The 16508-nt window shown below is 42.9% G+C and overlaps 2 protein-coding genes across 2 annotated transcripts in view; both read right to left on the minus strand.

The window, feature by feature from the left end:
* anxa5b (annexin A5b) overlaps nucleotides 1–16508 on the minus strand; it is a 397957-nt gene that overhangs the window by 371508 nt on the left and 9941 nt on the right. The window lies entirely within an intron of this gene.
* On the minus strand, nucleotides 15235–16491 carry dctpp1 (dCTP pyrophosphatase 1). The gene has a single exon (XM_070978512.1). It carries the CDS (start codon nucleotides 16383–16385, stop codon nucleotides 15834–15836), a length of 552 nt encoding a protein of 183 aa, XP_070834613.1. The 5' UTR covers nucleotides 16386–16491; the 3' UTR covers nucleotides 15235–15833.

A 16508-nucleotide genomic window follows, 5' to 3' on the forward strand; every position in this document is an offset into this window, starting at 1 on the left:
TATTGGCCTCAAAAATCCAGAACTGGTCAGACTACACCAGTAACCCGTGCCAAAAGACCCACCAGCAGAAAAGCCAGCAGCAGTGCTCCTCCGGAAGTTCAGTACTAAATCACCTTCACGACATAACCGTATACAGTCGTACTTATTTCTTCACAAGATGAAAGAGTCTGTAGAGCGGTCTCTTGAAAACACTGTTTTCCATAGGTGTTGAACAAGCACCCACGGTGGTAATTCAAACAGGAGCTTGTAAGAGACAAAAAGGTGGGAGAGAAGAAAATGAAAAAAATAAATAAATTCAAAGCACTCCTGCTCTGGAGGACATTTCCTTTTCAGTGAGAGAAAGGACTCCTCTCTCCTGCCTCAGTAGTGGCCCTGGCTGTGCCTGTGTTTAGCTGTGGGAACAGACCACTTGGTGGCACGTACTGAATAGGGGGCCTTCGCCCCTTAGCGCGGCCTAAGTGGGCCTGCCAGCAAACAGGCTTTGGACCGTCTCCTCTCCATTCTCATCTTATTTCATTCTCTTGTAGACACACTAACCACAGCCTTCCTGTGACTGCGTTCATCGTTCGCTTACTTTTCTTTAGTCGCCTGAGTTTCAGCTGTCCTCCTTGTGCTGCATACTGGGCCATTTGCCCCTCACACACAGCAACAGAAAAGGATCAAGAAAAAGAGGTAGAAGATGAGGGGAACCCCGATGTGTAGACGCCTGTGTGTAATAATTAGTCATCTCTTAGGCAGCTTTCCAGAGAGACTCCCCTGGAGGCTGGGATCTCTATTGTGGAGGGTTGGACTTGGTCACTTGGCACTGGCCTTGCCCAGATTCCTCTCTCCCTCTTCCTGGAGGGGCTTACTACTGGCCCTGGAGGTCCAAAATATACTGACATACACCAAGTCTATTATCCATGGTGATTTAAGATCCTGATGAGGGCTGATTTATCCCCACCTACAGAGATGTGGGGGCCCTTTACTTTGGCCAACATACCACCCCCTCCCATAGGGGCCTTGAGTGGAGTGAAGAGGGATAATGGAAGGAGGCGGGCTACATGCAGCACCCACTGATGGACAATAGAGCCTGCCATGCAGATGGAGTGGTAAAAGGATGGAGGTAAAATTTATTTGTGTGTGTGTGTGTATGTGTGTGTGTGTGTGTGTGTGTGTGTGTGTGTGTGAGTGAGTGTGTGAGAGAGAGAGACAGAGAGACAGAGAGACAGAAAAATAGAGACATCATGTTTGTGTTCAAGCATGCCTGCAAGTCTTTGTGTGAAATCAGTTCCCTTCATCTCTTTGCCCAATAACCAAATCACTGATCATAACTTCCTGTTGTCGAATATGAAAACCAATTTGGAGATGTAATGAAGCCAGACTGAAGAGTGAAAAAAATACTGCCTTCAAGCCCCTTGGTCTGCGCTGAAACATGATTTTTATTTTTCAAAAGCTTCCTTTTCAAACAGGAAATCACTAATGAGCCAGAGGGCTCTTAGATGAATTAATCCCTCAGATCTCATATTATATTGAAAAAGAAGAAATATAATGAAAAAAGGAGGGCAGGGAAACACATTCAAAATGTGTCAAATGTGCAGTCACATATCTTCGTTTGAATTCACAACAATCTTTCAAGATTAGCCTGAAAAGTCAATGGATATAATAATATTGCATGGGGACACTGTTTGCAGGTAATTACACGATCATAAAAGCCTTACCTATAATGTATACCTGTCAAGATTCCCCTTATAATTTTCCTAATAAAGATAATAACATTATTTAGCTCCTCTTTTAGCCCCTGTAATCACATCCACTTTGCACACCAGGAGGTGCAACGTGCTGCAGGTACCTATCATAGAGATCCAGGGGCATTAATAATGACTATGGTCCATATATATTGCAGGTTCTCACTTGGTGTGTTTTGAGTGCTCTGCCTCCCCATGATCTGTGGGAGGACATGGCCCCATACTGCATGAACCATACATAATCTATGAGCTGCCATGTTTGAAAGGAGATAAGGGAAGCTAAGCTGCTCAGATGCTCTGCAAGACCGTTTGATTTCTTTAAATAAAATAAGGCTAAACTTCACTTTCAATACATTAAAAAAAAAAGATCAAGAAAGATCAGAGCCGCTTACTTTAACCCTTCACTAAAGAAAGTGGTGTTAAGCAAATAAGATTAGATTTAGATTTAAGTGATTATTCCAACATTTCTAAAACCTGAAGCACTGACAACTTTGACAACCAAAAAGAAAACTTGATTGGGACATCCTCAATGTTAACTTTGCACTGGCAGGACTAATGCACACGTGTGAGATACGTTAGCTAGTACTTGACTCTGGAGTATAGGACAACTGAGCCAATAATAAAGGGCTTTTAAAGGCCCCATCCAAGTACAATATTGTTGGTAGCATAGCCCTGTTCCAGTTATTTCATATGAGTGTGCTCTACTTAAGGTTCACTGGTCTGCTACAACTTCTAGTACCGTTTTTGTGTGGCTGCTAGGGGCTGTTGTGCCTGTGTGAGGTGTTAGTAGTTGTGTTTTTTCCCTATGGTGGCAATGAGTGATAGTCTACCAGTGGAAACATGGGCAGAGAGCTGATGACCTCGACTACCGGCAAAGTGAGGAAGCTCCTCAAAGGTTAGACAAGTGGCAGGTTAGAAAGAGGGAGCTGTGGAACAATGGAGAAAAGGGGGGAGGAAATGGAGGAGGATGAAGAGCAAAAGAGGCAACTGTGTAGTGACCAAAAAAGAAATAGAAGGGAGAGAGGTCTAACTCTGAAAGACAAATGGAGCCTGGGACTAAAACACCCATAGCAGGTGTGGCTTTTGCCACAAGGAAGCACACATTATCCCAGGGGAACTAATGGGGAGGTGTTTGAGGGTCTCGCTGTGGCTTATCTGTATTCTGGCCCTGTTGGTGAAACACACGGGGGTGGCATTCGCACAAAGAGTATCAGCCCACAGCTGCTGCAAGAGCGATCAAACATTCAAACGCCCGCACAGCAGGGGTTAACAGCAAACTCTACAGCTGTGTTACATGAGGACTGGCAGTGTAAAATCAACCTTAAAACAGGCACGCATGAGCACCAAAATGAAATTCACCACGCAAGCTTCAGAAGTTTTGATCCTAAATTTCCTTTTTCAGTGACAATTAACAAAACAAGGAGGATTGTTTGAGACGCTGTATTCATGGCTGTCCATGAATATTCTCAATAGCTGGCTCGTCGTGTGAATTGGCAGCAAAGCAACAGTGAATCAGGTGTGGACAATTTCTGGTTATCCCCGCATGGAGAGTGGAGGATTGTCTTGATGATGCCGGTTTCAGTCCAGAAGGGTACAGACATAGCCCCAGCAGCTGGCACAGCTTCGTTCCGGCCTCCATAAAGAGAGCTGCTGCAGGTAGGCACTCTGGGATGCTGAGTGTGTCCTTGGAGGCCTGATCTTTGAGTGCAGCAACGGAGCAAAAGTGCAACAACAGGTTGTTCTCAGCGGGTTTACAGACCAGGATGTCCTCTGATTCCACGTCTCTGTGGAGGGACAGTGTTGCAATACTGGAAACACTGATGGACACCATCTCCTGCTTTGTGCATGTAGTGAAAGAGCTCGATTGAACACATGCGTGGTGTAGAAGTCCCACAGCAGTGAAGCTGGTGTGCTATACAAGATATGCATCCCATTGATTTTTAGGCCAATATTTTAAATGAGCCTTTTATTCATTAAATTCTGGCCCACTGGCTGACTGTCACACTTTATGAACCCAGTGCACATGTTCTCAGAGACTCAATCATACCAGCTGAATTCAAAGCACTCCCCTCTGTTGACTTTTAGGAGACAGGGTTGCTGTTGAAGATGATGATGGTTAGTTTGTGGGCTGTGTCACGTACATACACTCAGCTAATGCAGCTGTGTTTTGCCTCCATCACAAAGGTCCAGTGGTCACCCAGCAGTGCTGCCCAAGTCAAAAACAAGGCTGTACAATCAAACCATAGTTAAAATGTTCAAGGTACTCGGATGAGTAAAATCGTTGCACCACACCAGTCATCCTCTAAAATTCTAGGTATATTTTAAATGCATTTTTCTGATATAAGATGTCATAAAATTGTTATAGTTCACAAAATAAAACAGCAGCAATGAGGAAACTGGGACATACCTGTCTCCTCCTGGCAAGCACGTCCCTCAAACACACACTTCCAGCCCCTATAGCTAATAAATCCCACCTCTCTTGTCATAATGAAAAAGAGGATAAAGCAAGAATTCTCTTTAAAATCTGACTGTTCATGTAGAAACAGAATATTACAGTGACTCTCTTGCAACATCCAACACTGTCAATCTTATTAATCCTTACACTCTCAGTAAAATTTAATATGGTGAAATGCTCCAAGTGTCTCGGATGCTAAAACGGTTCGACAGGACAGGCTGTTAACCAGCCACTGAACCATTTGTTATTTTACAAGTGAAGTAAACAATTTTTCTGCCATCTTTTAGCACTTCTTTCCCTCCCTCTTGTATATGCTTACAATATATCAGGAACTATACAATAATCAACAGCAATCAAGCATCTGTGTCTTGATCATATTTCAGCATTAATGGGCATCATGGATGCCTTGAGGCCTACAAACAGAAAGAGGAGAATAGTGCATTAAGAGCAGTCACCTGTTGAGAGTCTGCTGCATTGCCGCAGACTTGTACACTTCGGTCACTTCCTGATCTTGGTCAGTTTCCCTCTTCTCTCAGTGTGAGTGAGTCACCGTTTTATTTTTATCATTGTGAAGCAGGAACCCCTGCTGACTCCCTCCGGTCGGACTCCTCGGGAAACATCACAGAGGAAGAAGAGAGAGAAAGGGCTCCTCCCTGTGGCGAGGCTACAGCTGTCCATCTCAATGAGAGGGCGAGAGACTCCTCCATAGCAACAGTCCTACATAGCAACAGTCCCTTTGAATAAAGATAGCCTTGGAAGGCATTCAGAGAGTATCTTGTAGCTTCAGTCCTGGGAAACAGAGGACATTGTATCATAGGCAGGCTGCTTCAGTCGTCTCCTTTGCTTTACATCTGGTTTACGCGAGTGGCTGCATGCCGTTACATTGTAGAAGAGTGAGATTTGTGCCAAGTACGGGCTGTGAAATAAAAAAAATTCAGATGGTGATTTCCAATTCAGGCGAGGCAGAGAAAAGAAAAGTGAAGCACAAAAAGTGGGAAATCTACTCAGAACAGAAACGGCTAGCAAAGAGCCTTCAAAGACTTAAGGGCTGCAACACCTCTTACCCCCCTCCAGTAGAAACATCTCAACCGAGAATTTGCCACTCTTTATTTGAACTTTTCCTCCATCATTTCCACACTGCGTATGATGAATCATTCAAAACGCCCGGCTCGAAATGAGACCAGACAGGAAGGAAACTTGCATCGTATTGAGCTTGCCGCAGCCAGCCCAAGTCCAATTTCAGTCCAACAATGCACTACTTTGATCAGTCTATACGGCTGATTTAGGATGTCACTACTAACTGTCTATCACTCCTACGCAGCCCCTCCAGGAGCAGCCACACTGAGCACGCTGGGATTGGGACATGCCAGGAAATCGGGAGTAGGGTGATACGAGACGGTGGCTGTCTTCCATATCAGAGATGTGTGTCAAGCCAAAAATGCCCAGGCGCCATCAGCAGTCATGTACAGTAAACCATATTATGGTCATACTCGTGTATCTTGCAAAGCATCAGCAGATCAATGCTAAGTATTGCCTTGTTTCCAAAGCCCAATATACTGTACTGTAGCTTAGTCCTCCTTGCCAAAGACCTCCACTGTTGTCCAAAAACAATTAAAAAAAAACATAAATGAGCTGCACCATTACACTGGGTGGCATTTTCCTTTATTACAACAAACACTTAGGACACTGTAGTTTTGCTTGAGTCCCACATGCACAGTTCTGGTGCTGTAAATACTCACTAGAGCAAGAAATCCACTGCTGAAAATAATCCAACAAATACACCATTTACTTCTGCTTGAGTAACATTTGGCGAAAACTACAGTGCCAATAAAGAAATTAATTAACGTTTTTTAAATTAGTTTATATCTGTTGCCCATTTTTAAAGATTTACTTCCTCAGTGGGAGGAAATGGGGCTGAGAGCCACAAAAAGTAAAGAAGTACTGAGAGACAGTTTAAAGCATTGTTGGTTTTGATCTGATTTTATGAGCTCTGTAGACACACATTGAGTAACATACAATACTCACTACAAAATGCTGCATGCTGACGAGAAAGAAAAAGTATGTAAAAAAAAAAAGTTTATTTTGTTTGCAAAAGGTGACAGAATGTGAAAAATGTGAGGACATCAAAAAACTTTCTGTCCTTTATACCATATGAAGAGTGTACACTGTGGGCAGCGCTGTGTGTGTCAGTCAGTCAGTCAGTCAGGAGTCTTTTTAATGCTGCACAGTTCAATCAAAAGACAATCCTCCTGCCTCTCACTGTCACATATTAGCTTTGTCACTCTTGGCTCCCTGTGGCCATTATGTGAATGGGGCCTGTGCCTGTTCTGCCACACTTTGATCATTGGTGTTATTACCCATTCACCAGATATATCTGTCAGGTGCATTTCACAGCCATGCTTTCACACCAGTTCGTACCTGCTGCAAATCATAATGTCAAGTACCTACAGGGGTTGGACACAACACTTGCAACGCATGTGCAATCTAATGCAATCTAGTGCTGTAGAGCTGCAACAAATGCTTCAAATCGTTTTGAAGGCAATGCTCCAGTTATGTGTAAGAAGTGTTCATTTCTGAAGGTGTAGCTTAATGCAACTCTCCTCTAAGTCATTACCTTATCTGCCTTAATTATATGCCATAATGTGCATAACTACTACTAAAATGGATTTTTTAAAAACATGTGACTATTTCCTCAAGTCTGCTATCCTTTATCTCGCTTTGCTCCTGCTTTGTCTTCCATTTTTGCTTCAGGTCTCGCTGACACAAAGAGAGATGGGAGGATGTCAAAGGCAACAGAGATCTGAATGCTTCTGTCAGTAGAAATATAGCTTCACTACCTTGGTGAGCACTCTGGGAATTCTTGGCCCAGCTGTAGACAAAAACAGACATTTTCTATCATAGACTATTTGGTCCCTTTGTTTTGAGGAAGATGAGAATTTCTCTTCTTTGTATAGATGTTTTCTTCTGTTTCATGTTTGTATTTCACCCACTTTCAAATGTTAAGTCGGGCAACAATTAGCTAACAAAGGGATTATTCGGAAATGTCAAATTCAGCTGAACTAACAATCATAAATTCACACTTCTTGCTGGTGTTAAGCGGAGGGAAATGACTAACTTTTGAACAAAACAGTCAAAGAATAGTGTGAGGCGCTGTTTAGAATTATGAGAGACTTTACCATTGAATATGGCCTCATGTGATAGTCTCTCATGGACTGACTGGTGTTGCTAGGTCATTGTCTGCCATATCTCCACTCCCCTTTATCTGTATTTAACTGATTGTATCAAACAACACATATTGCATTACTTCTCATTGTTTCTAACATACTGTTCTAGAATACATGCTATAACTTCTGTACATACTTTACATTTCATAGTTACTGTACATACTGACATATAGCTGCTCTACATTTTTGATTTGTTTTTTTTATGTCACACTAACATCCCTTCCCTATTACTCATTCTGTACATCTTGTTATCTCAGTTTTGCATTTTTGCTACTATTTGCTAAGCTGCATGTGGTTGTACTGGCGCTCACTATGTGCAATGAAAATCAAGTTTAATCAAATCTAAAAGTTCTTGTATCGTTTAGGTGGAAACTAATTAAAAGTTGTTCTCAATCAATGGATGTATAATTTTGTCTGCACCCGCCTGGTGTCTCGGATTTCACTGTGGCATCCAATAGCACACACACAGTAAGAGAAGAGTCTTATTTTACAACCCAAATCCCCCAAAAGTTGTGAGACTGTAAGACATATATAAAACAGAGTGTGATCATTTGCCAATCCTTTTTAGCAAATACTCAACTGACAACAGTACAAAGACAGTCTATTTAATGTCTGACCCCATCAGCTTCACATTTCAAACAAGTTGGGACAGGAGCAGAAAAAGCCTGGGAAAGTTTTGGGTTCTCAACTGTCCCCCATGGGTTATATTCCTTTCAACAAGCAAATGTCAAAAACGTGTTTTGTGGGAATATTTGCGAAATAATTTCACCATTACCTCCTGTAAGCACCAGATACACGTACCACAACAGGGCTGCAGGATAAAGGTATCACTAAAGCTGTCATGCAGAGGTTTTTTATTATTAATATGGATAGAGGATTATAGAATGTATAGAGAATTGTAAAGCACAGAAACTCGTATATATTTTGCGGCTGTAGACGACTGAGAAATGCTGAACAGCCTGTCGGGTCGTACTTGTCCTGGTTGACAATGATAATAAAGTCTGCTAAAACAGCACATTGGCAGCTCTGCTTTTCACACCAAGTTTGTACAGTCAGTCACACATTGAAATCAACAGCATTAGCCCATCAGTTTCACACTTCAACTAGCTGTCCCATTTTCATAGTTTTTTTTTTCTTACAGTGCTTGATTCTAATAAACAGCAGGATTTCACAAAGCCTTCCTCAACTACTCCGACATCTTTGATACGCCTCAAACACAACTTCTATCACCTGTCATTGCTGGAGAGAGCAACACTTTGCAGGAAGTTCCAGGTTTCATATTTGAAGAAAGTTCAATACCACAATATGCTGCAGAGGAACAAAAAGAGATGCTCGACTGTTGTGGCTGAGAATCCCTAAATAACATAGTGTGAGATTGGCTTGCACTTGACAGTCACTCATTCATTCTCTCTAACCAAGTTCAGATGAATTTACTGTCGCTATTACTATTATTTGTCCCAGGAAGGCATTTTGTTTATATCAAAGTGCACATGAGGCATACAGAACAAAACAATACAAAATAATAGCCTGGGCGAGAGCATTCAATGCAAAATAATATGCCTGTAAGAGCAGGCCGTAAAAAAAAAACCTACATGGATCACAAGAACAAGAACCAAGAGGCTTTGATTCAACTCTAAAGCTTAAACTAGTCAAACAAACCTAATGGATAAATACCACACTCACATGCACTGCAGACAAGTACATGAAGGTTGATTCAGTCAGCCACCTTACCAATTGAACGGCTGTATTACTAAATGGATACAGTTGTACAGAGCTTATTCAGTGTCAAGAGACTGACCGCAATCACTCCCTGCAAGCAAACGCCAAGCTCAGCACAGAGAAGATTGGAGAGTGACAATGATAAAGTCCTCCACAGGGGAATCAGAGGCTTCAGGTGGATGCTGGGGTGGAGGTGGGGTTTATAAAAATGCTGCATGAGCAGCAGCAGCGATGCCAAAGCGGTGTGTGTAGGCTAAACTTCAACTGCCGTATGACCACTACACACCACTTCGCATCTCAGACCGTACCAGAATTGAGTTCTGATGCATCTAAATCCACCAACCCACCTCAGATGTGGCAGCAGGTTTAGACTTGTCAGTTATACAGCATTACCAATGTATACATGCACTAAAAATGTCTTGCTTAACTGTTATGAAGCGTAAAGCAACAGATCACCATGAGTTGTGAATCAGGAGCAGCTGAGTTTATATCAAACTATGATATGAAGAACAATAAAGCAAGCTGGTACATACCTAATGCCTTTAGGTTCAAATCTCCCTTTAATGCTTAGCTAAATATGATGTAGACACACTGTGAATGCCTATTGTGTGTGTGTGTGTGTGTGTGTGTGTGTGTGTGTGTGTGTGTGTGTGTGTGTGTGTGTGTGTGTGTGTGTGTGAAAAGGGCCATGTTGAGTTTCCCTTAAAGCCATTATTACAGGAAAATGATTATGAGAAGGGGCTGTGTGCAAGACAGCACTCGTGTTGACATTTCTAAAGCCATTATACAATAAATTATACTTTGTAAAGCTTTTATACAATACTGTAACATCCTCTACTTGAGACCCAATTTGCAGTGAGCCAATTGGCAACTCCACAAGAACGACACCAACAACCTGGGGGAAAATATGCTGCACAACCAATTCATCTCAAAACACTCCAACACTGAAACACACTGAATTTCACCACTATGCAAATTAACAACATTAAAGCATCATAATCCATGTGCAACACAAGAGGAAAGAACAGCCCAGCCATTACAAGACATTAATTCAGAACACCAATACAAACACTGCACATAATGGCTGAATGGCAGCAGCGTGAGAAAAGAAACGAGCAGCCAGTGTGTGTTGCCAGCAGAGACCAGATGAATATGAAACAGCAATGAGACAGCCAGTACCAGCAGGCTAACAGGTGAAGTACACAACTGAACACAGCTAACACATGAGCCAGGGTGGTAGCACAAGGAGCTAATTCTTACCTTCAACTGGTGAAATGAGGCAGAGGTCAACACATGTTGGCATCGTGGAAAAAAATCCTCTGGAAAGAGTGGTCCTTCGTCATGAGCAGTGGTCCCGAGGTGCCAACAGGTGTGGCAGGAAAGAACTAGCCCTGAAGCGCAACTGTGGCTAGCAAACAAAGCTAAAATGCGTAGCTAATGGAGTCCGGAAAACATGTTTCTGTTAGCCAAGAAAAACCTGCGTGAGTGGCGTTTTTTGGCGGGTGCGCTAATTTCTGAAACGCTAAGAAACAGCACAGCGTTGAAGTTTCTCGTAACTACGATTTGTAAAGCAGCAGGTGGCAGCAGTGGACGGAGAGTGTCGCTAGCTTAAATAAACCGCCGTTAAACCAAGGGTGCGTTCGATTTACGTTACAGGGTGCAAAATATGTCACGTGGGTAAGTGTCGCAGCCAACTGGAGCTAACCAGTCGCACAAGACTTCAAGCGGGCTTTGAATGATTTTTATTATTTTTTTTTTTTTTATTGCAGGTTTACTCAGACTTTATGGTCTCGTTTTAATGAAATATTACTGTTTACATTACAAAATGTGAAATTTTGCTCGTGTTGAATTTCTTGATCAGTACAGCCTTTTCACAGCAGACATTTTGACTTGTCATAGCAGGTAAAGCACAGGTGTTATGAGTATGGCTCTGTTGGATTCAAGTGTCTCAGTAAGCCAGCATGCACAATACCAGGGCCCTGAAAATGAATAAGATATAGAATTCAGCCATTATTAATTTGATTGCTAACACCTGTGCCTTTCTTACTGTACCATGTCAAGGTGCCTTCTGTGAAAAAGGCTGATTTAGTTATCTTGGCCGGGGTCCTCATTCACAAAGGAAAATGGCGTCGAGAGCAGGCAGTATTGAAGAATGATATATAAACTTTTCTCAGCTCTTCTTCTATGGATGACCAGATCACACTCGAGTTACACTTTACACTTAAAGTGCTGGTTTGCTTGTGTTTTCGTTTTGTTTATTTTCTGCTATTTTCAGTACTTTATTTGTGTTGTTTATTGATTTCTTTGGATATCACACATTACAGAAAATGTCCATCCACAGCAGATAAGAAAAAGCAAAGGTGGATCCGATAACATTAACAATGACTCCCTTCCATTAACCTCTGCCAGAGACCCAACATGCACAACACCAAGGCTCTGGATCCAGCTAATCTAAGTGGAATGCAGCTTTAATCAGTGTTATACTACACCTGTGCTTTTCCCACTATGACATGTCAAAATGTCCTCCATGAAAAAGGCCTATTACAGATCCCAAAAAGACACCACAGCCGAATAGCTGGTTAGGATTAAGGACATTCAAAGCCTCCAATTAGAGTTACCTGTTACAGGCGATGGAAAACCACAGGTGTCAAAGGTGTGAAAAGTGTGAAAACAAGGTCAGACAGACAAAAAGAAGAAAAAATAACACTGTATTTTCTCATTGCTTCATTTGGCAGGAGATGGTCATCCTGTCTGAGACAAAAACATCTTTTTCCTGCAAGTGATGATAAAAAAATATAGATTTTCTTTGGCAACTTCAGTCATTTTCTGTACCACAACTTACAGACTGCTATTTATTAACGTATAAAATGTGGAGGCAGGAGCGACAATATTTTTCAACAATGTACTTTACTGACAAGCAATAGCCTGTGACCAAATCCAGGCTTGTGGACAATAAAGACTGAATAGATTGTAAACCAGTGGAAACACTCATATAAATTTTTAATTGTTGGCAGGAAATTTGACTAGTAACACTGCTGCCGTGGCTCAGCTGTCAGGTTTCTGAAAAGAAAGAAAATTGGCGAATCGTTGATGCTCAGAATGGATCCGTTTGGGGTATTCAAGACGTGACTGTCTGTGGCAGCACCACACAAAAGGGAAGAAAGCACGCCTTGCCATTAGCAATGGTCCAAAATAAAAGAGTGTGTGTGTTTCTGCGCGTGTGTGCCTGTACACGTGTATGTGTGGGATGTGATGTGATGTGAACCCCTGCTGCTGTGTAACCCCACTGTGTTGAGATCTGACAGCTCCCACTGCTGTCTCTATGACAGGATAAAAGAGCGTCTATGTGTGTGTGACTCAGATAGTGGAAAAGGAGGAGGAAGTGGCCAGAGAGAAAGAGAGAAACCATAGCTTATTCACCCGCAAAATAAATACATTCACTCGAGTAAATGTCCCTTTGAACGCTTATCTGTGTGAGCACGAAGAACTGGACAGATCCTTTTGAAAACCACAACAAGCAACAACGGGCATGATGGAATCCGCTGAGCTGACCATTAGAGAGACGAAGAAAATCGAAGACTTTTAACTCATCAAAAGTCCTGAGTGTAATTAAGCCCTCAGCGCCGTCTGCAGACGAGGAACGGCACCACGGCAAACTGCTTCTTTCTCAAAACATGAAGACATGAGGGCACCAAGCATCTCCTCAGCCAACTCTCTGCTAACATTTTCAACAACTAGAAAGTCTTAAAGAGTCCAGTGAACACAGTGAGACTTTAGTCGGGTACACATTTATTTCCCACTTTTAAGTAAACAAAATGCTACATATTAATAGATGCACCCTTGAAAATCTGCACTTTGCAGTTCCATGTCCTCTTTGTTGTTTGGAGCAGTTAAGCGTTGAAACTCTGCCTGCAAACACACACTTTGCTGTGACACTTGTTAGGTGGCTGCTACTCTCAGACAACTTTGATGTATTTGTAGCATTTACAAGCCGTTTTCCCACTCAGGCCATGGAAGAACGACCTCCATCGAGTAGCAGGTAGAGAGTACATGAAGTACACTTACCAACAGTAAATGGAATACACAGCTACGTATTTGTCCTGACGTGTGCTCCAAGTCTTAAGGACTTTGTGAATGGAAAATATTTCAATAAGAAGACAGAGACAAGGTCAGGAATTTGTGATCATGAGGAGTTTTAGAGAGATGGCTGTTCATATACAATAAAAGAATATAGTGATATAGAGTATAGTGCATGCAACCGTCTAATTGATAAACATTCATTCTACTGTATGTTTACTCTGATTCAGGTTTTCTATCTGCTTCTTTTACACAGCCCTGTACTCAGCAGGTCGCCGCTAGAACATAATGTGGATATATGAATACTCATGTCTCAAAGGAAAGTGTTCTTACCAAACCCTTTCAGGAGAACTTTTGGCTATGTGCTCTCAGAGAAGCAGCGGGATAGAAAACTGCCGGCAGAAGAGCGACACAGGCTGAAAACGCTTACATTTTACTCTCCTGAGACAGCTGTAATTGCAGCTTGCTACCTGACTGGCACACATCCAGACAGTGAATACTGAGACGGCTCCCGCAAAGTGTCACGATCTCCCATTTAAGACGCTGTTTTGCAATGATGTTCACTGTGCATGACAAAACCCAAACTGTACGTGAGGAACGGCTCGTGTTTTTGGATGAACAAGGATTTCACTTTCTGCTGCAGAGCAAACATCGCAGAATTTGAGGAAGAATAATGCATGAGCTCAGGATTTATGATCATGAAAAACAAATTTGGTGGGGCTGCTGTGGTTCTTCTGCTTCATTTGATCGGGAAAGGGGAAAACTGAGCCCTTGTCTTTCCTGTAACCCTCGCTCCAAAGAGCTTAAAATTAAAATGATGTATTTACACATTGCAGTGCCAGAAGGGGAGGAGAGTTTGCATATCCAAGTTTCTGGATACACACCAAGAAAGTGGACAATTGCTCATTCTTAATGTGGCATGCCGCGTCATATCTGCTTAAGTAAAAAGCTGTTTACTTTGAAGTGAGGCTCGACTTGCACACAGAGCAACATTTTGGTGATGCATGACTGTTCTCCGTAGCAGCCTGTGGATGACTCACGCTTCTGAGTGAATACCAGGATATACAGCTGAGGGCAATGTTTGTGTCTTCAAGCACATCAAATGAAAACTCAGACAGACGTTTTCATCACTGCGGTATGCTAAATGCCCCCCCATCCCCCCTCCCCTGCACATATGCAGCCAGACATGTTTTACCAGAGTGCTCTGCATTTTAAATCTTTGCTGAAAGATTTATCAAAGTTTCATTCCAGCAGAAACATACTGGTCGAGCTGCTTTTAAACATTCATTTCCCTTCGCTAACACCTGCTGATCTAAAGAAGACTGTTACAAGCTCCAAGTAAATCATGGCACCACCACTCTGTGTGCTCAGGTGGAACAGCAGGTGCTTCAATATTGCAAGGTGGGTAGTTCAACCCCCAGCTTTTCCATGTGTACATGGGCAAAACACTAAAACCCAGTGGTTAGGCATGCTTGCATGGCAGCTTACTGCAGCGTGTGAAAGGGTGAATCAGACAAAACTGAAGGCTCTTTGAATAAAAGTGAGGAAATAATGAACGACCATCACACTTAACTGCGGCCATTTTCAGTCAACCTGGCAATGCTGAACCTTGTCAAGGGAATTTAGGTAAATTTGTTCCACAGGTGCATTTGAATTACATTGTTATGCTGAGAGGTATTTTTAATATTGTGGTCAGCCCACTTACATCCAGTTCAGAAACACCTCTCAGTAAAATACTATTCAACATTTCTCAGACTGCAGCCTCCAAAATTACCATAAATTTGAATCAATAGCTCTCCAAAAGAGCTTCAACAGAAAGTGAACGTTATAACTGTCATAAAATTTGGATTTTCTTCAGGGCTATTGTATTACGAGGCCAGTAGTCTCAGCTACCTAATAAACTGCTAATTAAGTGGAAATTTCTCTCCAGGCTCACCCTGAATATGCACGCAGCCGGCAGAAAGGCTTCTGCTCCCATCAGATCCACTTTGAACTGACATCTGAGTGAAACAAATAACACACAGGACAGTTTTAAAGCAACTTTTACTTTAGGAAGTTGTGTTGTGAACAAAATTGAAGAGGAGCTGATCCAACCCCGATGGAAATGAGGAAAAATCAACAGCCTAACAACAGAAAAACAATTCACAACTCCTCTTTCGTCAGGACAGTGATCGTCTGCTTAAACACCAATTTTCTAATGCAATCTGTCACACTCCCAAACTGTCGTCAGGCCGTAACCTCTGAAACGTTCTGTGAGAAATAGATTCTTCTAAATGTCCCCAATGGCGCTGCACAACAGTAACATTTTCTGCAAGAGTTTGCACTGCCTCCATTATCAATGCTCAGACTAAAAACAGTAAAAGTCAACCTAAATAAAAGCAAATATACAGTACACCTCCCTTGCCTACTAAATGTGACTTTGCATAAGTAGGCAACTGGTTAGTATCACAGAAAACACAGAAAAGTTAAGAGCATTCATACAGTTATGCAACAAGTCGACCCAGAAAAAAAGCCTTTTGAACCACAGGGATAAAAGGTCAGTAGCAGGCCACAGTCAAACTGCAGCATCAGTGACCAGCAGCTCCAGCAGGCACTGCAACAAGCCCCCCTGACTGACATCTGCACCCGAACTCAGTCCGTGTACTCAGTGTACTTTTTGGCCGATCCGTGCACCTTGCTGGCGGGGTATTTCAGTCGGTTTAGGGCCATTTTACGAAGCACAGCTTGGGGAAGGTCGACGCGACACTTCTCGGCGAGCTCCACCAGGTAGATCAACACGTCGCTGAGTTCGTGCGCCAGCTGCTCCCGCTCCGTCTCGGTCCAGTCCGGCAGGCCCTCGGCCACCTCCCCGCGCCACTGGAAGAGCTCCGCCACCTCGCCCACCTCTCCGACCATGGCCAGTAGCAGGTTACGGGGCTGGTGGAACTGGTTCCAGTCCCGCTCGTCCGTGAACTCCGCCTGCATTCGCCTGATGTCCTCCACGGTGGGCTCGGAGCTGAATGTGAACCTCTCGGCCCGCCCGGCCCCTCCGTTCTGCAGCCTGGAGTGAGACGACGCCTCGGTGGCAGCTCCGTTTACCGGTGACTGTGACTTGTTAGCAAAAGCCTCGTTGGTGCCATTTGCAGACACCGATGGCACGTCACCGTTTATTCCACAGACCTTCTTTCCGTTTGTAGCCATCATCGTGTCTTAAATTTATCAGCGGTGACTCTTAAAAACTAACTTCTAACGCCTGTCAACAACCAACTCAGCAACTACCATGAGGAGAAGTCCCGCCAGTAGTCCAAACGGAAATGACACAATTAT

Source organism: Chaetodon trifascialis, chromosome 2, assembly GCF_039877785.1.
Source record: "Chaetodon trifascialis isolate fChaTrf1 chromosome 2, fChaTrf1.hap1, whole genome shotgun sequence".
NCBI lineage: Eukaryota > Metazoa > Chordata > Actinopteri > Chaetodontiformes > Chaetodontidae > Chaetodon > Chaetodon trifascialis.

Excerpts from the sequence above, each read along its gene's own strand:
- dctpp1 (XM_070978512.1), bottom strand. The coding sequence starts at position 16,385 with ATGATGGCTACAAACGGAAAGAAGGTCTGTGGAATAAACGGTGACGTG.